General features: G+C 66.5%; 2 protein-coding genes across 2 annotated transcripts in view; one reads left to right on the forward strand and one right to left on the reverse strand.

Moving 5' to 3' along the window:
• LOC142081563 (dedicator of cytokinesis protein 2-like) overlaps positions 1–22579 on the reverse strand; it is an 81761-nt gene that overhangs the window by 21937 nt on the left and 37245 nt on the right. Inside the window, exons 27-28 of the mRNA XM_075148230.1 lie at positions 22461–22532; positions 20071–20166 (exon numbers count right to left, since the gene is read on the reverse strand). Of these exons, the coding sequence (XP_075004331.1) occupies positions 20071–20166; positions 22461–22532 (168 nt within the window). The remainder of the gene's footprint in view (positions 1–20070; positions 20167–22460; positions 22533–22579) is intronic.
• Positions 6026–17019, forward strand: LOC142081558 (uncharacterized). Its single transcript, XM_075148221.1, has 3 exons — positions 6026–7545; positions 11811–11885; positions 16482–17019. Exons 1-3 carry the CDS (start codon positions 6026–6028, stop codon positions 16678–16680), a joined length of 1794 nt encoding a protein of 597 aa, XP_075004322.1. The 3' UTR covers positions 16681–17019.

Here is a 22579-nt window from a genome sequence, read left to right on the forward strand (position 1 = left end):
CTGCCACAGACATTACCAGGAGGATGAGGTGGAGGATGGGTGGAGAAAGGGCCAAAGCTGGCCGGGGGCGGGCAGGGTTGTTGACGGCTGTGGGGGGCAGCTGGACCCTCCGTCAGTGCCTGCAGTCCCGCTGTTCGATGGCCGTAGCTGGACATCTGAAGTTCAGTGGTGTCCATGGCCAGGTCATAGGAAGCGGTTCCTGACACTTCCTCAGCTCCTGGGCTCATTCAGCGGAGGAGACGTCATTCCCAACTCACTGAGCATCCAGCTGAACCGGGGAGCCCACCGCTGAAGTACTCATGTCATCTCTTGCATTATAGTGGCGTCATCTGGTTTTATCTGTACATCATCTGATGTGACCTGCTGTCTCACTTTATTCACGTGCTTGTAATTCCCATATGAACTAGAGGAGAACAACACTCAGACCTTAAAAAATTGCCAAGACAGAGGATCCACCACCATGCGAATCCTTTCCAAGCTGCTCCAGCGCTGGCTGGCCTCACTTTTTAAGGAAGTCGCTCCCCTGGCTGCGCTGACCCCGCATTTGCAGCTGCCGTGTTTTGCTGCACTCTGCCTGCTTGGCCGGAGAGGAGCCCGAGGGTCCCGCAGCAGAGACCCCTCCTGCGCAGCATCCGCTCCGTGCTCCTCTCATGGCTCTGTTTGGTCTCCTTCCTTCCTTGCCTTTCTCTCAGCCTTGGTATAACCCGCACGTTTTCTCGGTGCTGAGTTTTTTCCTGTGAGGTCAGTGACAGGCAGCGCCTGTGCAGGGCCCGGCTGCCCCTCCGCAGGTCCTGGGCAGACGCACGGCTAATTGGCGATGATCGCTGGATGATTATGTCTTGAGACATGCTGGTCAGCCAGTTTTTAATCCATTTAATGTGTGCCACATTGCTTTCGTATTATTCTGCTTTCTTCGTCAAAATGTCAAATGCCTCATAGGAATCCAAGTCTGCTCCATCGAGGCTTTTACCTTCATCAACCAAACTTGGAACCTCATCAAAGCAGACAGCAAACGGGTTTGACGAGCCGTGTTCTCCATGGCCCTGCGCTGACTGGCGTGGCTGGTACATGCTGCCGTCCCTCACCTGTGACCAGTCGAGCTCCAACCCCGTTCCCCCGCCGCTGCCCCTGGCCGGCCTCGGGCTGGCGGTCGCGTGCCCCAGCTGGTGCCAGCCCACCTGCGCCCTCCTGGCACCCCCCGCACCAGGGCTCTGCCGCTGCCCCGTCCCACGCGCTCGGGCTCTCCCGAGGCCGCTCTCCACCGTCGCGCCCCAGGGAGGACCCCGATGTCCCCGTCCCGCAGGCGCAGAGCCCCGCGGGGCGCGCAGGAGCAGAACACCAGGGCTCAGCCCCCACCTCCTGCTTCGGCCTCAGGAGGTCGCGCAGCCCTGCGCCCTGGCTGAGCGCAGGCAGGAGCCCGTGGGCAGCGCTCCCTGCTCCTGATCACTAGCGGGGATCTCCCGAGAGCCGCCTGCACAGGGCGCCTCAGGACGAGCATCAGCCACGACACGGTAGCTAGGACAGGTCTCCTTCAGCCATCCCCTCCCCTGCCCACCTCTGTCCCCGATGCCAGTCGTCCCCCAGGAGAGAGGCGCTACCGCAGCCCTGGGCTCCCAGCGGACCGGACCCTGGAAGGGGCTGCTGCGGGTTCGGGACCTCGGAGGGGCTCCAGCTTCCCAGCACCTTGTCTCTCAGCGCTGTCCTCCTGACTGCCCGCGACACTGCAGGGCTGGCCAGACCCATATGTACCTTGTTCTGGGGTAGGGTGGCATTAGCGGGAGACGTCCCTACTCCTGCTCCTCCAGTCTGACCAGCCCAGGTCCCCATACTGGGTGCCCACGGGGGAGCTGGTGGGGCACAGGACGGCAAGCAGGGAGCGTGGCTGCGTGCTGGACACGCGGTGCATCAGCTGGGGTAGCCGAACGCGTGGGGGGCGTGGGTGAGCGCGTGGCCCCAGGCACAGGGGGCTGAGTGCCATCTCCCAGTGAATATGCTTGAGGATAGCAGCTGGAAAACACTGGTGCGGCTGGGTGCTGGGTGCCTCTGCTTCCTGCACAGCCCCTTCCCGGTGGCCCTGTCTGTACATCCAAAATGTCCCTGGAGCCGCGCTTCCAGACGGATCCATCGGCAGAGCAGCTTCCTCAGATTCAGCTACAGTCCGGGGGGGCCCGTCAGATACCGCAGCCGCTGGGCTGCACAGTCCTGATCCCGTCCTGCAGCAGGACTCTTATCAGCGCCCGAAGATGCTGGCACAGCTGCAAACAGCGCCCGAACGCGGCACTAAATGTAACCGTACCGAAAAGCATACGCAGAGAGACGAGTGGGAGGGTCCTCGCTTTTGGTGTTTGACATCCTCAGAGCTGTTCCCAAATGGAGTTGGTGCATGTATAATTTATCGACTTTTTCTTTGTCCTTGTGGCTTGTCTCTGATCTCTCCAGCGGTGCGGTTCGGGAGGCAGAGGGTGCCTCGGCAGCGGCCTCGCTGACTGACAGCATCGCGTTTGCTGCGTAGGCAGAGGAACGGCCTCGTCTCGTTCTGCTGTCGGCCGTGGCTCAGCAAGGTCCCCGCTGCGGACTTACGGGGGCTGCATCCGCGCTCCGACCGTGCCGGGAGTGCTCCTGCCTCGTGCTCGGCTGTTGGAGCAGCTCCTGGCACCCTCTGCCCCGTGCCTGTTAGTGCTCTCGTTAAGGAAACCTCCGGAGCAGGCTGGCCACACACAGGCTGCCCGCCGGGAGCGCTCAGCCCGGCCGCGCTGGTCCCAAGCTGTGCTCAGGAGGCCGGTCCAGCGCGGAGACGTGCCAGCCGGCCCCCCTCTGCCGCTTGGCGTGTGGCCTCCCTGGCACAGACGCAGCCAGGGACGCTGAAGCGGGCCCTGGGTGGGGGGTGCTGAACTCTGGGCACCGGCCGTCGCTGTGGCACGAGTGGGGAGAGGTGACCCCGCGGCGGCGGCAGGGCCTCGGGCAGGGGCTCGCCCCGCGGCCCCTCGCCATCCTGGCGGGCTCTGCCCCGTCCCGCGCGGGTGCTGGCACAGCCGCTGCCCCGGGCCAGGCGCCCGCTGGCAGGCGTGAATGTGGGGCTGCTCCTCCTGGACTCGCACGCAGCCTGCGGCGAGTGCAGGGCGCGGGGGCAGGTGGCACTGGCTCCGTCCCCGAGCCAGCTCTCTCCTCCGCCTGTTGCTGTCCATACTAACGAGGTGCCCCATCCCTCCGCTGTCCCCACCTCCGTCGCGTCCTGCCTCACAAACATCTCCCGGTGTCTGGGCACGGCTCCAAGCTCGGGAAGGAAAGCGCCGGGCGGCTGGGCGGTGCATGGAGCAGCATCCCGACTAACGCTGTGCAGGGACGCTGGGGCATGCGGTGCCGAGGCGGGTCCGGGAGGGCTCCATGAGCCCCCCGCTCCGCTGGGTCGGCAGGTTGCTGCTGGCCTGGGAAGCACCAGGCACCGGCGTGCTCAGCACTCGGGAAGTTTGCTCGTTACCGGAGCAGGGTGACTCCAGGCCACTGTGCTGAGTCAGCCACTTCGTTACAGCAGGAGCAAGGCAAGACGGCGAGGAGGGCCGGGGGGCTGGCAGGTGCCGTGCGCCTGTCTGCAGTGAGGGCAGCAGGGCTGCGGAGCCAGCAGGGCTCCCGTCTCGGTGTGCCAAAGAGGGCGTGGGGGCACCGGGGCAGCAGTGGGCTGTGGTTCGGGGCAGGGGCCGCCGGTGCCAGCTGCGGTGCTGCAGGATGCGGGACATGGCACGGTGTGAGGATGTGAGTCTGTGCCACGGGGGAGCCCACATCGCTCTGCTCCTCGCCCGCGCCGCAGGTAGCTCTGGATTTGCAGACCTCGAATGCTGGGAGACTGAACCACCGGGCAAAGCAGTGCCGCTGCCCGCCGGGGCTGGCGTCTCTGTCTCTCCCACCCTGTCCCTGGCGCTGCTTCCCGAAATGAGCCGTTAGCCTCCTCTGCTCCCCAGAGGCATCGCGGGCAGGGCTCCCGGTGTGCACCCCCTGCTCCGCGGTGTCGTACGCCCCGGCAGCGTGACAGGCTGGGCAGCAGCCGGTGACCAGGGTGGGCAGAGGCAGAGCGAGGCGGGTATGGGGGCTTGGTGCTGGTGGGGGGGTATGGCCAGGACAGGGCTGCGGAGGGAGGTTTGCCCTGCCTGTGCCAGGAGGAGGAGCCCTGCATAGCTGCGCGCCAACAATGGCAGGGACGGGGACGTGGCGGGGAGTGATCCCACCGTGTGAGAGCCCCTGCTCTGGGGCAGGGCCAGCCCCCCCGGTCCTGCCCCTCTGCCGCCTGGGAAGCGCTGCTGGTGTCAGGGACGCGTCCCCAGGCACGAGCTGTGGCCTGGGTCCTGCAGCCAGGTCCCGGTGGTGGCCCTGCGAGCGGGAGCTGTGCCGCGTGCCTGCACGTGAGGCACGAGTTGGCGCGAGCGGGCAGGCTGCCTGGGCGGCGCGGTGGCGGAAGGTACGATGCCCCGGGGAGACCTCGCTCTCCAGAGGCAGCCCTGCCGCAGCCTCCGCGAGCCACAGCCCTGTGGCAGAGCCAGGGCTGAGAGCTGGCGAGACACCAGCGGCCGCCCTTCCCCATGGCGAGGGTCAGGGAGCGATGAAGACGCTGTCTTAGCTGCGATGCCAGTTCTCCCTCTCGGCTGGTTCTCACACGCTCGAGGCGGCTCAGTGTCCCCGAGCCACAGGCTCCGTCCCTGCCCAGGGAGCTGGTCCCTCACGCCTGCAGCCCAGCCAGCCCTGCCGCACCGCTGGTGGGTGCCGCGTGCAGGGTGGGGCCCTGTGCTCAGTCCGGTCTTGCCCCACACAGGACGGGTCCCCTGTGCCAGTCCAGCCATGTCCCACACACAACAGGTCCCCTGTGCCCAGTGCAGCCCTGCCCCACCCACGACAGGTCCTGTGCCCTCTCCAGCCATGGCCCACACAGGTTGGGTGCCCCACACCTTGTCCAGCCCCACGCAGAGCCGGTGCCCCGCGTACAGCGGATACCCCACATCCATCCATCCCACGCCGGTGCCCCGCGTACAGCGGATACCCCACGTCCATCCATCCCACACCGGTGCCCCGCGTACAGCGGATACCCCACGTCCATCCATCCCACGCCGGTGCCCCGCGTACAGCGGATACCCCACGTCCATCCGTCCCACACCGGTGCCCCGCGTACAGCGGATACCCCACGTCCATACGTCCCCCTCAGAGCCGGTGCCCCGCGTACAGCAGATACCCCACGTCCATCCATCCCACGCCGGAGCCCCCCCATGCCCAGCCCAGCTCTGCCCCGTGCCCACGCGCAGCAGCCCCCCGTGCCTGCCCCGCGCCTGCCCTCCCACTGCCAGCGCCCCATGAACACGAGGCACCGGCCCCAGTGAGGCAGAGCTATTTTTAACAGCTGCTTCTGCTTGATTTGAGCTGTGAACTTGTAACGTGTTTATGCTAAAGGGGTTTCGTTTTTTCCTTCTCTCTTTGTGCTGAAGAGGCAGCGCCGGAGATCAAAGCTTGTCTCTTCGCGTTTTGTGATGGCGGGGCTGGGAGGGAGCACGCAGAGGCAGGCAGAGGCCAGTGGCTCCGCAGGGCAGCGCGGCACGCGGGGGACGCTCCCGTCCTCGGGGGGACTGCAGCAGCAGGGCCGGGGCTCACCCACCTCTCTCTGTCCCCACAGGTCCGGGAGCCCAGGAGCCATGGGCAGGGACCGGCACCCGGCACCCCGGGCAGCCTGCCCCGGGCAGCCCTGAGCCAGGGCGGACGGCAGCAGGACCATGGGCTGCCGGCACCGTCGGGGAGGCACGGCGGCGGGCAGGGCTGTCGGGGCAGCGGGCCGGGGGCTGTAGGGCCGGGCAGCGGGCAGCATGCCCAGCAGCCCCTTGCCCACCTCCCGCGCAGCGTCCCCTCTCCGCGGTGGCACGGGATGAGGCCACCCGCTGCCCCGGGCAGCTCCGGGGACGGGTGCAGCCCAGGGCTCTGGCCACCGGTGCTCGGCCCCCCGCAGCCCACTGCAGCGCCCTGCCGCAGGGCAGCGGCCCCGGGGCCCTGAGCCATGGTCAGCCGCGAGCCCCTTCCCGGCCCGGCCCCCGCCGGTGAGGGTGGCCAGGAGAAAGCCATGACGGTGCGCTCAGTGCTGCTCAACCGCGACTCGCCCGACATCGAGAGCCGCCTCAAGCGCCGGCGCAACCGCACGCAGCAGGTCCGCTTCAAGGACCTGGTGGAAGGCGGCACGGGGCGGGCGGCCAGCCCCACGCCAGGGCCCACGGCCACCCATGGCCCCAACACCCCACGTGCCTCACCGCCCCCCAGGGACGCCCCTGAGCCGGCGGCTCTCTGTGCCTCGCGGCGGAGCTGGCCCCAGGCCCAGCCGGGCTCGCTGACGCTGCCCATGCCCAGGAAGGCGTGCATAAGCACCGCCATCCAGACCTCCCCCAGCCTCCAGAAGCCCTTCCCAGCCTCCCAGCCCCGCAGCAAGAGCGTCTGCGACGTGGCCAGGGACGCGGTGCTGCCTGCTGCCGTGGGGAGCGCCTGGTGCCCGGGGGGGGCTGTGCCCAACGGCTCCAGCCAGCCTGTGCCCCTGCGGGTGCCCGGCAGCCTCCCTATGCACGATCATGCCGCAGCCCTCGCCCAGCACGCCGCGGTGTGCCGTGTGCCACCGCCACCGCCCAGGGATCCCTGTCCCCCTTATCCAGGCACGGCCGGGTGCCCCACTGCCCGCTGCACCTCCCTGGCGCAGAGCTGCGCCCCCGAGCCCTGCCTGCCGCCCCCTGCCTGCGCCCAGCTCCGCAGGAACCCCGGGGGCAGCCGTGGGGCCCCCCCGCGCCCCGCCTCTGTGCCCTGTGGTCAGCCCCGGCCGCCTGCCGAGCTGCAGGGGCTTGGCCGGAGCGACTCGGAGCGGAGTCTGCCCCGCGGGCGCCCACCACCCCGGCCCTCGCCGCACCGCCAGCAGACCGTCCCCACCACCGCCACCCTCGGCCTCCGCCAGCCAGCTCAGGGCAACCTCCCGCGTGACCCCCTGCCACCCCAGCACCAGCTCTGCGGCACGCCCTGGGGGGGGCCCTGCTGCACCTCGCCAGCCCCCATCCCACCAGCGCCGGGCTGGCACGGCTCTGCTGCCGCCGCGCCGGAGAAGACACCAGCTGCGCTCGGCCATCCGGACCCCCGCGGCATCTGCAGCCGGCTACACACCACGGAGCCTGGGCACGGCCGTGCAGGACCAGAGGGGCCCGGGGACCCACAGGGCCCCGGTGTGGGGACGCAGCCAGCCGGGCAGGCACCGGAGGTCCCCCAGCGCGGGCAGCCCTGCCTCACCGCCGAGCAGTCGGAGACACTGCGCCACATCCAGGACCTTCTGCAGCTGGTGGTGGCGGCCAAGGGGCCGATGGGACCACCAGCCGGGGACGAGGACGCCCGGACATCTCAGGGAGAGGGCCCCCAGGGGCCCGGGGAGCAGGGGGACCTGCAGTCCCAGCTGCAGTCCCTGGAAGGGGTGCTGGAGACCAGCCAACAAACCATCCGGGTGCTGCTGGACGTCATCCAGGACCTGGAGAAGAAGGAAGCCCAGCGGGATGGGTGAGCAGGCGGGACAGAGGCGGGGGCCGGGGGGGGCGATGTCTCTGGGGGGGCTGTGGATGGAGGATGGTGAGATTTGGGTGCTGCCACCTCCGGGACCTGTTTCCCTCTGAGAAACTCAGAGCTGCTGTCCATGCCCATGCGACACCACGTCGTGGTGCGATGTCTCGCCCGCCCTGGCTTCTTCTGCATGTGCCTGTGGTGCCCTCCCCATGCCCAGGGAAAGGGGGCAGGGGGTGCGGGCCAGGGGAACGAGGGGAGCTGGGCCCCTGCCCGGCTGTGGCACAGCTGACGTCACTGGGAGCGGAGACCTGGGATGTCGCATCCCGACTGCAGGCTCAGCCCAGCCATGGTGAATGCCCTGGGGACAACGTCCCTGCCGTGCCCCGGGGACAGCCGCCGTGCCCCGGGGACAGCCGCCGTGCCCCGGGGACAGCCTCCCTATTTCTCACACCTGTTTTCAGCCCCATCCTTTGAGTTACCTAAGGCACAAATTCAGCGGCTGGTGCCCCAGTGACTGACGTGTCGGTGCCCCAGGAAGGTGCCCACGCACCCCCGTCCTGCCCTGCCCTGCACAGGACCTGCTCCATGGGCGGTGGGGCAGGGCATCCCCTGGGCCATTTTCCTCGGCCTCCCAGGTGGATTTGCCAAAGAGCAAGGTCTTGCGGTACCGAGCAGTGGCCGCAGCTCAGGATATTCCCATTGAGCTCCTGCCACGATTCCACTGGGTTGGCCATCAGGGAGGCAGCAGCTTCACCTGGGCGCCCACGCTGGGAACGCCTGGGCCGGAGGGACAGCCTGCGAGGCTCCGCGCTGAGCAGCATGGCCCATCCCGCCCTCAACGACCCGCCTGCCCGCGAGGTGGCCCTGGGGCGCTGGGGACCGCGGTGCTGTGGAGCATCCCCCACGCCGCTTACGGGCGGCATTTCAGGTAGAGCCATGCTGTGCCTCAGCCGTGTGGGGACAGCCTGGGGCACCGGGACAGGAGAGCTCGTCAGTTTGGCCTCAGCGGTGGAGAGGGGCCCAGCCGGCCAGGGACATCGAGCTCGGTGCGTGCCGTGGCGGTATTGGTATGTCTGACTTGGCATGCGGTTTTGGGGAGGCAGGGTGGCACACGGGAGGAGATCTGGACCTGCCAGATGGGCAGCTCCTGGTAGTCCTGGCCCTGGTGCCTACGCACGTGTTTAATTGTTTTATCTAAACCAAATGACTGCTAAGTACCTCCTTCCAATTAGGGGCAGCAGAGGCAGTGTGGATGCCACAGAGGCGTTCGCAAGAGCGCGCAAGCCCATGCGGGCGTTTAGGTGGGGTGCGCAGCGCCATGCTCCCTCCCTGGTGCAGGCTGCCCGGCTGCGGGTGCAGTGTGTGCGTGCCCGTCCTGGCCGGGAGCTGCCGGCAGCCTTGGGGTGCCGGCTCCCACGGGCCCTTCCCTGCGCTCTGAGCACCCATTCCCCCGGCTGCACGGGAGCTGCCGGCCCTGGTCGGCTTTGTGTGTGCCCTGGCCGCTCCTGCCCTGGCACAGCACGAGCGACCACACCAGAGGGGAGGAGAGCGTGGTCCTGGGCTTGGCCCTGTTCGCCCCGAAAGAGGAGCAGCACCAGCAGCTCAGCACACCCTGGCTCCCCGGGGAGTCCAGCACCCCGCTGCGCTCTCCTGGCTTTGCAGAACAAAGCTGCTGTGGCCGAGCACAGCAGTGCTGCTCCTGCCTCTGTGGGTGGGGACCTGAGAGCGGTGCCAGGGGCTCCGGCCAGCGCCAGGGCTGGGGTTCACTCCTCCCATGATCACTGTGCCGCTGCTGGGCATCAGCGTGCAGCCCCCTGCACAGCCCGCTTGCCCCTCGCCATGGACCCCCTGCACAGCCCGCTTGCCCCTCGCCATGGACCCCCTGCACAGCCCGCTCTGCCCCTCGCCATGGACCCCCTGCACAGCCCACTTGCCCCTCGCCATGGACCCCCTGCACAGCCCGCTTGCCCCTCGCCATGGACCCCCTGCACAGCCCGCTCTGCCCCTCGCCATGGACCCCCTGCACAGCCCGCTCTGCCCCTCGCCGGGCAGCCCCGGCACGGGCCGCTTGCCCCTCGCCTGTCAGGGTTGCACGAGGGTCTGCTGCCCCAGGGGCTGTGCGGCTGCTGAGAGGAGAGAGGCAGGGAGTGACCCCCCGCCTGCCGTGCTGCCCTCTGGGGCGCCCGTAGACCCGCGGCCGTGCCGTGGCCGCGCCGTGGCCGCGCCGAGCCTCGTCCCTGCGGGGTACGTGCAGACCGGTGCCTGTTGAGAGGGCAGGTTTGCTCCCGCGGTCAGAATTGAGTTTGTCTGCTTGGGAAGGAAGCTGATTTAGCTTCGCTGTGGGCAGCTTAATTAAGATCTCGGCTCTGTATATTGTTGCAGTCAAATGAGCAAACAAGATGCCCGGAGACATAAGGAATGGGATAGGAAATCGCGTAAAAAATTATCCTAGTGTCCTGATGCTGAGGAACAGCGTGGCCTCATTTGCCACGGGTCAGAATCCCACAGGCGCACGGTGGCTCTGAGGTGCCCGCCGTGCACCAGCCCCGACGCTGCTCACGGTGTAACACGTCCTCGCAAGGTCCAGGCGTCTGCCGCCGGCAACATCTCAGACCAAACACCTGTCTCAGGATTAGATCTCATCCTGACAGAGAGGCACAGTTTATACAACGTTAGATAACCCCCCCACATATATATGTACCTTATATATATATAAAAAAAAAAAGTATCATGAGCTAATTTACGTGCTAAGAGTATAATCCCAATTGTAATATGTAATTTGGTGCATTAAAAGACCTAGTTTTTGAGGGCTGAGAACATTCATGATCAAGGTCAAGTAATAGGAGGAAGGTTTAAACAGGAAAATGTGACTGCTCTGTGGGACGTGGGGGTGTTTTCTCAGCTGTCCCCCAAAAGCCGCAGCCTGCGCTGCCTAAGAAGGGCAATGAAGATGTGGACACGGAGTCTGCAAGGGTGACCAAAAGCATTGCATAGGGCCCTTTTCTTACAGCTCCCAGAGCAGCCAGAGTCGGGGCACCACTGGGGAGCAGCCGCCGGCAGTGCTGGGGTGCCGGGGGTCCGCGGGCAGCTCCCCGGCACAGCCCCGGCACAGCCCCGGCACAGCCCCGGGCGGGCTGCAAAGCCAAAGGCACACAAGCTCCGTGCAGAGAAGCTGCAGGCTGCTAAGCCAGGAGAGACATCGGTGGGCCATTTCCCTGGGGAGGCGGTGGCTCTCCTGCCGGCAGCCGAAGCCAGGGCCAGCGGTGGCACGTGGAGGCTGCCGAGCTCAGGGGACCATCGGGCTGGCGCTGCGGCCGGGCAAGAGGTTCACTGCTGGTCCCAGGCACCCCGCGGCTGCCTGGCCTCTGGGGCGCCGGGACGCTGTGGCCGGTGGACACTCCATGCTCGCAGGGCAGCAGGAGCTGGGACGTGCCGCCGGCAGGCAACGGGGACGCTGGGGACATTCAGTCTGCATGGGGGGACGAGAGCACAGACCTGGCACCCCGGGGAGCTCTGGGCAAGAGGGCAGCAGGGCAGGCAGCCGGCGTTCGTCCAGCGGGCAGCGCGGTGTGTGCTCCCTCTGCAGCGTGCGCTGGCCTGGGGGTGCAGCGGGGCTGGTGTTTAGCACCAGCAGCAGAAACATGCAGGGTGCAGATACCTTCCGCGGAGATTGGGGAGGAGGACTGCTTTGGGGTGAGCTGAGCTTTGAGGCTCATCAGCTTAATTTGAGTCCCATGCACCTTCCCTGGAGCAGGATGCTTCTCTGGTGCGAAAGCATCAAAGAGATAAATCCCGAGTTTGGTGTAGGCTGGTGATTAGTCTGGAGCATCTCCCTCTGCCCATCTGTCAGGGCACTGCTGTGTGCCGCGAGTGCCCCCGCACAGACCTCGCACTGCCATGGTCTTGCTCCCTCTGTGGCACCATGTGTGGGGAGATGCACGGTGGCCTGGGGTGGCCACGGGCGTGAGGTGCAGCTCTGGGGTGGAGATGAAAGGAGGTGTGAAGGATTTGGGGCTTCTGCTGTGCCTGTCTCTGGTTTGCAACCATCTCAGAAATCTGCAGAGCTGAGAGGCACCACACTTGGGCTGGCACCTCTCGGGAGGAGAGGAGCTGGGGTCCCAGGGAGGAGAGGAGCTGGGTCCCGGCTCCCGGCTGCTGGAGTATGAACTCGAGGTGCAGATGCGGGGCCGGGGGGCGGCTGGGGAGGCACAGGCAGACCGAGGCCGGGTCTCCAGGCTCACAGCACCTCTGCTCTGTCGCAGGCGACACTCGTACCGGACAGGGCAAGACATTGCCAACTGCGGGACCTGCCGGGACTGTGCCTGCATCATCTACAGGTAAGAGCCAGCTCTGACACCCTGCATGTTCCCGGTGGGGGCCCTGCTCTCCTCCACCCCTCAGACTCCTAATTTGGCTACGAGGCAGAGATGTGGGGAAGTTGCAAGTCTTCACTCCTGGGGACCGTGCGGGGGGATGGAGGGGACCTGCCCGCCTGCGCTCCACCTCCTCTCCCCGTGGCAGGGTGGATGCTCAGGGCACCCCGAGCCACGAGAGGCTGCAGGGTCTCACCCTGTCCAGGTCTGAGCTGTCCCCGGGGGGACGTGGCGCTAACACAGTCGCAGCTTTTCCTCTCCTGTCCCTCCTAGTGGAGGAGCTCTCCGTTTGTCCCAGAAATGCCTGGTGACAAGGCATTAGGACAGCCACAAACCTGGCTGTACAGGACCGGCTAAGACCCCCTGTGCCGGGTCCCTGGCAGAGGCCATTGCAGGAAGCTGAAGGGAAAAGGTGACAGGGCACACAGGGAGCTGCTGTCCCCGTGCCAAGCGTGCAGCGCCATGTCCTTGCGCCTCGTCCTGCTCGTCCATATCCCAAGGGGCCCGGCCCGTCTGCGGCCCCGCAGCAGCTGGGGATGCAGAGGGCTGTCAGCCCCGCTGTCCCTGCAGCCGCCCCTGCTCCCGGGGCACCCTGTACAGACCACTTGCATGTGTCGGGGGGCACCACGTACAGAAAGGCCGTTGCCAAGGCCCCTGCGCCTGCCGGGAGGCTCCCATGGGACTGGAGAGAAGACAGCAATGCATGTCATGCCAAAAGACAGTTCGGTGCAAAACGCAGCCCCCCCCCTCCATGGCCTGGGGCCCAGTGGGCAACCGTGCACCCCCAGGGACACAGAGGGGTGTTCATCGGCGCTTTGGCCAGCACCGGGTAACCTGGGGGCTCGGGCAGAGCTGCAGCGGAGCCGGGGACATGGCAGAGCTGGGGACGCATTCCCGTGCCTCCGCCGGACCCGGAGGACTGCCGTTCCCCCGGCTCTGCTGCAGCTGAGGCCAAGCAGAGGGGCTGGACCCGGCCCCGGCCCAGGCAGCTGGGCTGCTGCGCCAGCGCAGGTGGGACGGGGGCAGCAGGGACCGAGATGCCATCTGAGCCAGAGCCTGAGCCTGGGCTGTGCTGAGGGCAGGGCGGCGCAGCCGCCCGTCCCTGGACTATTTCTGGTTTTGCTGGGTGACCCCTTCCTCTGCAAGGAGTCCTCAAACAGGGCGCACGGGCTGCTCCCCCCCAGCGGCATGCTCCGGCCGAGAGCTCGCAGCCCCCTCTCTCCTCACAGCTCGCTCTGTGGCCTGACGGCAGCATCTCCTGGCAGGGTACACCACGCCGGGGGATTGCCACACGTCTGCCCTGCCAGCCCCGTGCTGAAGCTGCGCCTGGACACGGCCGGCAGCCGGCGTGCTGGGACCCCTCAGCGGCAGATTTGGAGGGGCACGGGTGCTAGCACGGTGCTCGCTGTCCTCAGAGCAGGGCTCGGCTCACCGGGCCAGCCAAGCTGTTCTGGCACAGTGGTGCCAGCTCTTCCCCCAGCGTGCTGCCGGGGCTCCCAGCACGGGTGCAGGCACGTCACTGCTCTGCAGCCAGCTCCTACCACGTATTGAAAGGCCAGAGCAGGGTCCTGGTGTTACTTGGCCTGAATCTGGTCCCTTTATCTCTGCGGAGAGGAGCTCCCGCTCCCAGGAGTAGATGGGGATTTTCATGGACAGCTGACTGGCGGCAGCTGGGAAGAGCTGCTCCATTCGATGGCAGAGCATCGATCTTCTGTAAAAGCAACATCTGGGGGAAAGCCTCAGTGGCTGGTGGGTGGGCTTCCTCACTCACTGCGAGTCCAGGCTGCATCTCATCCCTGTGCCAGCTTCGCATAGACGCTGCAGACGTGCTGCCAGTGGCGCAGGGGTTCCTGCCCCTCACCAGGGTCCAGGACTGCAGGTCCTCAGCTCTGCTTCCCTGGTGTGGGCACTGGGTTGGGTGTGGAAGCCCTTTTCTCCACTGCCCTCTCTCCTCAGAGCCCATTTGGTCTCAGGGAAAGGCGTCTCACACCCTCCCGGTGCAGGCAGTGACGTGGCCGGGGCCCTCTCCCCGTCAGCCCTGTGGGAATCGGGGAGCTGCAGTTTTGCCTGAGCCTTCTGCCCGTCCAGGCATCCGTGGGTGTCCGTTTGCCCCTCTGGCGTGCAGCCTGCCATCTCCCTCCGTGCACGTGCAGGTGGCTGGCCAGGCATGTTCTCATTTTGCTATTAATTAGGCTTACTCTGCTAGCACTCGGAAGTGCAGGATGGGGCACGCAGAGCTGGCACCGAGGAGCACTCCGCGGTGCGTGCGTGGGGCGGTTTAGCTGCTGCCCCACTGTGCTTTTGTGAGGGCCTGTACGTGGGACGGACGCGCTCTCCTCCGGGCACCTCCAGGCCAGGGGTGCCCCAGCACTGGCCCCCGCTGCGCACCGGCACCCTCGCACCCCCTGCGCCGTGCCGCCGCGGCAGTGCTGCGTCTGTCTCCCTTGTTCTCTGCTTATTTACACCACGAACTCCCCTGCTGTAGCTCGGGGGGAACTTCAGTGCTAATTGGGTCTGACGAGCCTGTCTCCACGTGGCACAGCGGTGGGGAGAGATGTCACATCTGGGGGAGGTGGCTCCCTGTAATTGCCAGGCTCCCGCTGGGGACTCCCTCTGGGCTTCGCTGCCATCCGCGTGATGAGAACATGATCACCCGCGTGATGTCCCGCGGTGGGACACGGGACACAGGGCAGGGGGAGCAGGGGCAGCGCCGAGTGCGGAGTGCACCTGGTGCCAGGAGCCGGGGCAGCTCCGGCCCTCGGAGGTCACCCGCAGAGGGGAGCAGACCTGCCCGCCTGCGTCCCGTCCCAGGGCCATGCACAGACGTGCCGGCTGTGCACCCCAGTAGCGGCCCCGAGCCCTCCTCTGCGTCTGTGCTGGGAAGTCGGGGTCCCTCCCCACGCTGCCCCCCTGCTAAGGGGCTGTTTGCCGCGGCTTGCCCTTTTTGCTAGGAATAGCTGGGGACAATCAGTGTCCTCGCAGGGCGAGGTGACGAGAGGTGACAGGAGGAGACGGGAGGTGTTAGCGTGCCACGTGGGGCTCACAGGGCGCTCCCCGTGTGTGGGCGGCCGCGCCACGTGCACGGTCCCAGGCACTCACTGCAGCACCTCGCTGATCCGATGGGACGTGGCTGGTGTGAGGAGATCGGAGCTCTTTCCGAGTGAGGAAGCATCACGGCACGTGGCCGCCAGCAGCCAGCCTGCACACTGCGGGGACACCGGAGGGCTCCGGCACTTGCAGGAAACCTGAGGGCTGTGGTGGGGGCACAGCCCCCCTTACCTACCCAGACCCAGGGCACCCTAATTCCTTGCATCACCAGTGGTGTGACAGGCAGCAGCGCAGCCCTTCCATCTTGTGCCACCTCCTGACGCTGCAGCTGCCCTCAGCCCATCGGGTCCGGGCTCAGCGCTGGTGGCAGCCACAGCAGGATGAGACACCCTGGCCCCAGGGACGGGCAGCCCCTCTCCGGGGGGCTCAGTGCTAACCGGGGTCCCACAGACCCTGGGCTGGCCCCCCTGCGTCGGCACCGGTCCCCAGCTAGGGCGGTTGGCTGGCTCCCTGCCCTGGGCAGGTCGCGGGCAAAGTCTCAGCATGTGTTAGTCTGAGCTGGGAGGGACCCTGCACCCCGCGGGGATGGAGCAGCACCACCAGAAGCCGTACCCAGGAGCACATCGCGGTCCTGCAGCGAGGGGATGGCAGCAAGGGAAGCACGCTGCTGTGGCCGGCGACTCCAGGGTGCCCGGTATGTCCGGTGCCTTCCTGGGCCCTCCCCTCTGTGCTGGGAGCGCGGCTGCCTTGCCGAGGACGGCCAGCCCTTGCAGCAGTGCCACCGGTCCCTGCGGGGCACTAACGGGCATTGCTGCTGATGTCCTGATCAGGGCAGAGGAGCCGCTGCACTCCCGAGTCGGGGACTCTGCCTCTGCCGCAGGAAACCCCAATTGCCCAGGGCCTGAGTGCCACCTAAGTGCCACCAGCACCGTGGGCTGGGAACAAGTCGCTGGCACTTGGGGAGGCCCCTTGCAGCAGATCAGCTCCCCAGGAGGGACTTGGCGTGTTTGTCCTTATTTAGGGCAGGCGTTTAGGGCAAAGGAGCTCTGGCGAGTGGGGGAAACAGAGGAAAAAGCACAGTCAACCCCAAGAGAAAAGCAGAGGCAGCGCCAGGCTTTGAGGCTGGATAAGAAAAAAGGTGGGGGGGGCAGCTGAGGGTGACTCATCCCAAAATACCCCCTGGCACCAGGTCAGGGCTGTTTGTCGGTCTGTCCCTCTGGAAGGAGAGGTCCCTGGATGCTCCGGCACGGCAGGGTTAGCCGTGCGGTGCCACGTGCCCAGCTGCAGACCCCACTGCTGCAGGCAGTTTGGGACAGATCCGGCCCCCACCCCCCCACTTACAGCCCCTGAGGGTGAGGGTGGTGGGCAGGAGCTGTCTGAAGGGCGTGCCATCCGGACGTCCCCTCGCAGGGGTGCACGGTGACCCCGGGAAGTGCCGGGAGCCGTGGCGGGCAGGGGGCCGCGGCAGGCGATGGCCTCTAACGCCGTCCCCTTCGCCCTGCTCGCCCGCAGCGTGGAGCACGATTTCCGGCAGCAGGAGGGCCGCTTCCAGCGGGTGCTGAGCCATATCGAGGGTGACACGACGCCGAGCTCCCCTGCAGCAGCGGCGGGGGCCATCCTGCCGCCCAGGCAAGAGCCGTCGCCGGTGACAAAGCTGCCTGCAAAGCTGGACGCGAAGAAATCCAGGCGCAAATGCTTCTGGTTCCTGTGAGCCAGCAGTGCCTGGCGGGCCAGGAGCGCGGGGGCACCGTCCCAGCACTGACCCCCTGCCCACGTCTCCTTCCTCCTCTCCCTCCCTCTGACGGTAGGGTTTGGGTAGCACCAGCTTTTATATTTTTAACCGTTCAGTTTAATCTATCGAAGCCCCTGTGTAAATAAGGCGAGGGGAACAATGGCTGTATTTAATGAGACTTCAATAAATTCTACGGAGACGCTATTTTTGTTACATCCTCTCCCACTGTGCACTTCTGTTCTGGATGAGGAGGAGGAGGCCGGCGGCCGTTCCCCTACACGGGTTGCAGTGCTCGCTCAGCCCCAGGCGCCCACAGCCCCTCGGCGAGAGCAGCCTCGGGCCCTCCTCTGCCTCGGGGCTCCCCGAGGGCCACCTCAGCCCCGGTGCTCCCAGCCTGCCCCGGCTGAAATCGCCCCAGCACCCGTCCCCGCACCCCACAGCGTAGGCTGCTCGCCCGTCACCCCGGCTGCTGCCTGCAGGTTAGCCAGGAGAGCCGAGGATTTCTCCTGCACCCCTGGTCCGAGACAGTGGGAAATGGTCTCTGTGGGACCCTGGCCGGGAGAGAGGAGGCCTGTCCCCGAGACCCGGGTGGGCGGGCGGGTTGTGTGGGCGTCCCGGGGGACGTGGCTCTCCCTCCAGCGAGCTCCCCTGTGCGAGGCCGGGCGGCTGGAGGCTGAGCCCCGCACGGCCTGCCTGTACCCGGGGCTGCCCCAGGAGGTAGGGCCTCCCTGGCTGCAGGGTGCGCCGGCAAATTACAGGGAGGAAGGAGTGAGCAGCTCAAATACCCCAGCCTCTGCAAGGCTGCCCACGGGAGGGCAGTTCAGCGAGGGCCCCAGCTCAGAGCGGCCGGCGGCAGCGGCGGGAGGCGGGGGTACGCCGGGTGCGGCGCAGTAAGTGCTCCCCACGCTCCCCCAGCCCGGCGGGACGCGCCATGCCCTGACACCCCCCGCCGCCGCGGAGCCGCGGGGCGAGCGCTCCCCAGAGCCCAGCGCCGGGCGACGCCACCCGCACGCAGCGCCGGGGCTCTCACCTCAGCGTCCGCCGGCGGCAGGAGTAGTCACGGCTCTCCCAGCGGGGCCACCGGCCTCGGAGAGGACATCGCCCAGCCTCCTCCGGCAAGCACCTGGCACCCCGGGCCACGGCTGTTGCAACCAGAGGTCTGGCGAGGGGGCAGAGGGCAGGAAGGTCTGGCCACCGCCTCTCCAGCTGGCGCCCACACCACGGTACCCCGAAGCAGGAGACTCGCACGTGCAGGACACGGCGTAAAGCCCCATCCCTTGCGCCAGGGACCCGCCTGGCGCTTGCGGGGCTGCAGCCCGGCAGTGCCGAGGGGGGCCGGCGGTGCTGAGGGGACCCTGTGGTGCCGAGGGGCCCTGACCACTCGGCCGTGGGAGATGCTGCAGCGCCCAGCACCAGCCCCGCTCGCCAGCAGCCGCCCGAGCCTCAGCCGCAGCCTCTCCTGCGGCAGCTCGCCCCTTCCCGGCAGGGCACTCGTGAGCCCCGTGGGACGGGGCCGAGCTGTCAAGGCGGGGGCAGGGGAGGTCGGAGGCCTCTCAGTGCCCAAGTTCCCGGGACAGTGAATCTGGGGCGCTCCTCCCTGCTTGCCCAGCAGCAACAGGACGCATGGAGGCCGCCCCCGGCGGGGGCACACGTGTTTGTGGTCCCCCCAGCCTTCCTGGCAGCCGCATGTGCTGGAGCAGCCTGGGCTGAGGGGCCTCGGACACCGGGGTGAAAGCAGGGGCTGCAGCAGCGGCATGGAAATGATGAACGACACTGGGAAAGCGGCCAGACGGCATTTCTGGAGCCCAGCAGGGCCAGCACATGGGAAGGGGAGCAAGTGGTGGGCGTGAGGCGCAGCCAAAGGATCGCTCCCCTCCTCCCACACTGAGTATGGGGCCGTGCTTCAGCACCCAGCGTCCCTCCTCGCCTCTGCCACAGCCTGGCAGAGCGCACCCAACAGCACTGTTTGCTCTTGCTTCCTCTGGCACTGAATCACGCAGCCTGGGAACAAAGGCTAAAAGCAAGACGATACCAAATGCAACCCTGTATGCATCTCCTGCCTGAGTCGCATCTCCTGCCTGAGTCACATCTCCTGCCTGAGTCACACTCCAACGCTGAGAGCCCGCTGTGCCCGCCCGGCACAGCCCCAGCGGTGCAGCTTTCGGCAGCAGAGCCGCGGGCGCGTGCCAGGGACCGCGCCCGCCATCGTCTCGGCCAGTAAAGCCACCCCAGGACGGCAGAGCCGCTGTCAGGAAACATCACCACGGGGCTGCACTGCCGGGGCTGCGCCGGCCGAGCGGGCAGGGGAGGGCAGGCTGAGCAGGGAGCCGGAGGGGAGACCGGGGGTACGAGAAGGGGTCACCGGGCAGGGAGCGGCAACACCGATGCCTCAGCGCATCGGTGGGAGCAATCCCAGCACCCGGGACACTCGCAGACCAGGGCAGCCTCATCCGCCGGAGAGCGTGGGCAGGGCCCGTGAGGATAAAGCTGCTGTCCTGCCCGCCAGCTTTACTGCCTCAGTTTAGTTAGGTCTTTATTAACGAGAACAAAGAACAGGATGGCAAACCTGCAGGCTTATCCCAAGAAGGCTCAAGCAAAGGGCCAAGCTGCCACTCTGGATGCCCACACCTCCCCTGGCATGGCACGCAGCGCGGCACGGCACAGCACGGCGCTTCCCCGCAGCACGGCGCTTCCCCACTCCTGCTCTGCCCCGCCGCTCGCTCCGGGCTCCAGACCCAGAGCAGCTTGCGGGGCCCAACCTCGCTGCCCAGCTGAGCACACTGGGTCTGCCGCCACGTCCGCATCAGAGTGCCCCTGCACCCACGCTGGCCACAGCTCCGTTTCCCCCTCCTTCACGATCAGATCATTGCACCCAGTGCAGCTGCTCTGCGTGAAGCTTCGGCTGAGCAGCGCTCTGACCGGCCTATGCCTCCCAGGAGAGGGGGTGTCCCAGCACATTGCTCCCACGTGTTCTTGCCATGTAAAATTGTGACGGTTCATCGGCTCCAGTCGCTGGTTTTCTGGAGACTACAGCCCAAACCCCTCATCTGCTTCCAGAATGGGCTTTCTCATCACAAACACCCTGCCTGCTCCCCCCAAGGCACCCTCTGCTCCAGACCTGCTCCTGGCACGGCTCCCCCTCCCTTTTGGGCTTTCTCGTGCATCCTGCGGTGTTTAATACCTGCACATCCAGCCCCAGCCAGCTGGGTACCAGGCTGCAGTGCCAGCGAGGAGCAGCGCTGGTCACCCGGACCCAGACCCCTAAATCAGCGACACCTTTTGCATCTCCCGCATCTCCCAAAGGCAGCTGTGGGAAGCGGCGCAGCCCCGACACCCGGCGCGGCATGAGGCAGCGGTGGTGGTACTCACCCGCAGGGTGTTCTCCCGGTCCAGGACGATCACCCTCCGATTGACGATGTGCAGCAGCCGCTCCAGGATCAGCTGGATATGCTTCTTCACCTTCACCTGCAAGGCAAGAGGTGTCATGGCCATGCCTGAGCGCCTGGCGCTGCCTGCCGTGGTGCCGGGAGGGAGGGCACAGGTGACAGCACCATCACCACAGCCGACGGGAATCGCGCCCGCGGCACAGAGCCGGCATGCGGGCCCCAGCCCCCACAGGCATGGCAGGCTGGGCTGGGGGCACGCCGCCTCCCGGGCCACACATGATCGGCCCCGTGGCACCGCTGCAATTACTGCGGCTCACCAAGAAAAGCAGGCAAGGAGGTTGCAAAGTGTTTGCAGTTATTCTTGGCAGAGGGCGCAGGAGCCAGGGCTGAGGGCACAAGTTTCCTCAGCACCCCATAGTGCCCCGTGGAGCGGGGAGGAAGCAGCTCTGCTCCAGCCGCAGGAGACGGTGGCCGTGGGACAAGCCCCAACAGCTCTGCAGCTCCAGCTGTGGGGGACCGTGGCTGCTGGACGAGCCCTGGGCTCGGGAGCCTCAGCGGTGGGACCAGACAGCTCTGGTCCTTGGTGGTGGCTGGGCGGGAGCCTGCTGCCAGGAGGGACAGGACAGGAGTCGGGAAATCACAAGCTGACTCTAAAGATTCGTGATTTATATGAAATACTGAACTAAAAGTCTTGTCCACTCTAGCACAGCAAATACGGCTCGTTTAATCACTGCGCGGGGGACCGGCAGCGTCAGGGCGACCAGCTGGAGCTGCAGCTGGAACAAGGCGATGTGCTCCGGTATAAATATAAAGCTCAGGGTCTCTGCACAGCTCGGCCTCGTACGCCTCCCTGGCAAAGCCGGCCACCCAACTGGGGATGGCTGGGGACAGCTGGGGACGGCTGGGACGGCTGCGTCCATGCTAGCCAGAGCTGTCCCCCACAGCAGTCTGTACCACAGACAAAGGTGGGTTTCAGCTCACAAGGGGTTGAAACCAGAGAAGGATCCTCACCCAGGAGCATCCTGACTATCCTCTCCTTAAAGGCTATTTTAGGTTTAAAAGTTAGGGCCAAAATAAGACATTTCAACCACTATTTCCAAGCTTTCCCTTCCATTGCCTGGGCGTCCCAGTGCCACGGGAATTAAAAAGCCACGCTCACACAGCCACCTCGCCCACCCAGGACGTGGTGGCACACGTCTAATTCAGCTTCCGCAGCGCCGGTCGCTGTGCTGTAGGTGTGACATCTGGACTTCCCAAGGGGTCCCAGAAAGGGACCCCAAAGCACAGACCAGCCTAGAAAGACCAGAAATAGAGGAAGTATCCTGCAGAGCCAGAGCACAGATCCCTGCACTTTCCCAAAACGTTGCAGGAACGGCCACCACCAGCAGCTGCCATGCGACTTCCAGCCACTTGGCCCCGCTGTGGGTGGACTGGGGCTTGCGGGGAGAGGTGGTGATGGGTGGCGCAGGGATGTGGCCCGATGCTAGCTGCAGAAAGGCAGGGGATGGAGGCTGTACCACCCAGGCAACACGGGGAAAGGGGGACGGCCACCGAGGTAGGGACACGCCTGGCCCCGCCAGGTACATCAGCCTGGCACCGCAGCGACGAGACCCAGCATCCCACACCACGCAGCATTCCGCATTTCTGTGCCGCAGGAAACGGAGAAGGGTGACCCAGGGAGGGAGCTGCCAGCGCGGTTGCGCGAGGGCTCTGCTCGTGCCTGTGACTTCAATGTGCTCAGCCCAAACACCCGTTGATGCCAGGGCGGGAGCCTACAAGGAGAGCCGTGACCGCCGGTCACGCTGCCGGGCTGTCAGCAATCACCGGTTGTGCTCTGTCTTTTGTACGCTGCTTCCTGTGTTGCAAGCCCACGCTTTATCCTTTCAGCGCTTGGGGAGCAGCGAGTCCAGCGGGGCCACGCGGGGCCACGCGGGGCCACCAGCCAGCTCTGGAGCACCGGCACACCTCGCACACACCTTGCCTGCCAGGCTGGGATCGCCGCCAGGCCACCCCGCAGCCCCGATGCCCCCCGAGAGCCGTGAGACCTCGCTCGCTCCTTGCTCGAGCGAGGCGCCGGAACGGCCCGAGCCCATCCACCGGTGCACCACAAAACACCGAGGCCACGGGGGGCCAGAGCGAGGGACACGGGGCCCTGGGGGCTCACAGCAAGCCTAGAGCCACGCAGCTCTGCAGGGCACTTCCCAGGCCTGACCCCGTCCCTGCAGCGTCCCTGCCAGCAGCCCAGCTCCGCGCGTTGACTCCAGGTGACCGCACAGGGTTTGTCACCGCAGTGAGATGCAGATAAGCCCTTCCCGAACGTGCAGCCCTTCCCACCATCTGCCGAGTGCCGAAGCCCACCAGAGAGGCACTCACCAGCTCCGCGTCCCCACGGTCCTTGTGCCGTCCCTCGCCTGCGCCATGCTGCGCTCGCAGCTCCTCCGCTCTCTGCAACAAACAGCACCCCGGGAAGTCGGGCTGATGCCCGGCAGGGA

The sequence above is a fragment of the Calonectris borealis genome, chromosome 4 (assembly GCF_964195595.1).
Source record: "Calonectris borealis chromosome 4, bCalBor7.hap1.2, whole genome shotgun sequence".
Classification (NCBI taxonomy): domain Eukaryota; kingdom Metazoa; phylum Chordata; class Aves; order Procellariiformes; family Procellariidae; genus Calonectris; species Calonectris borealis.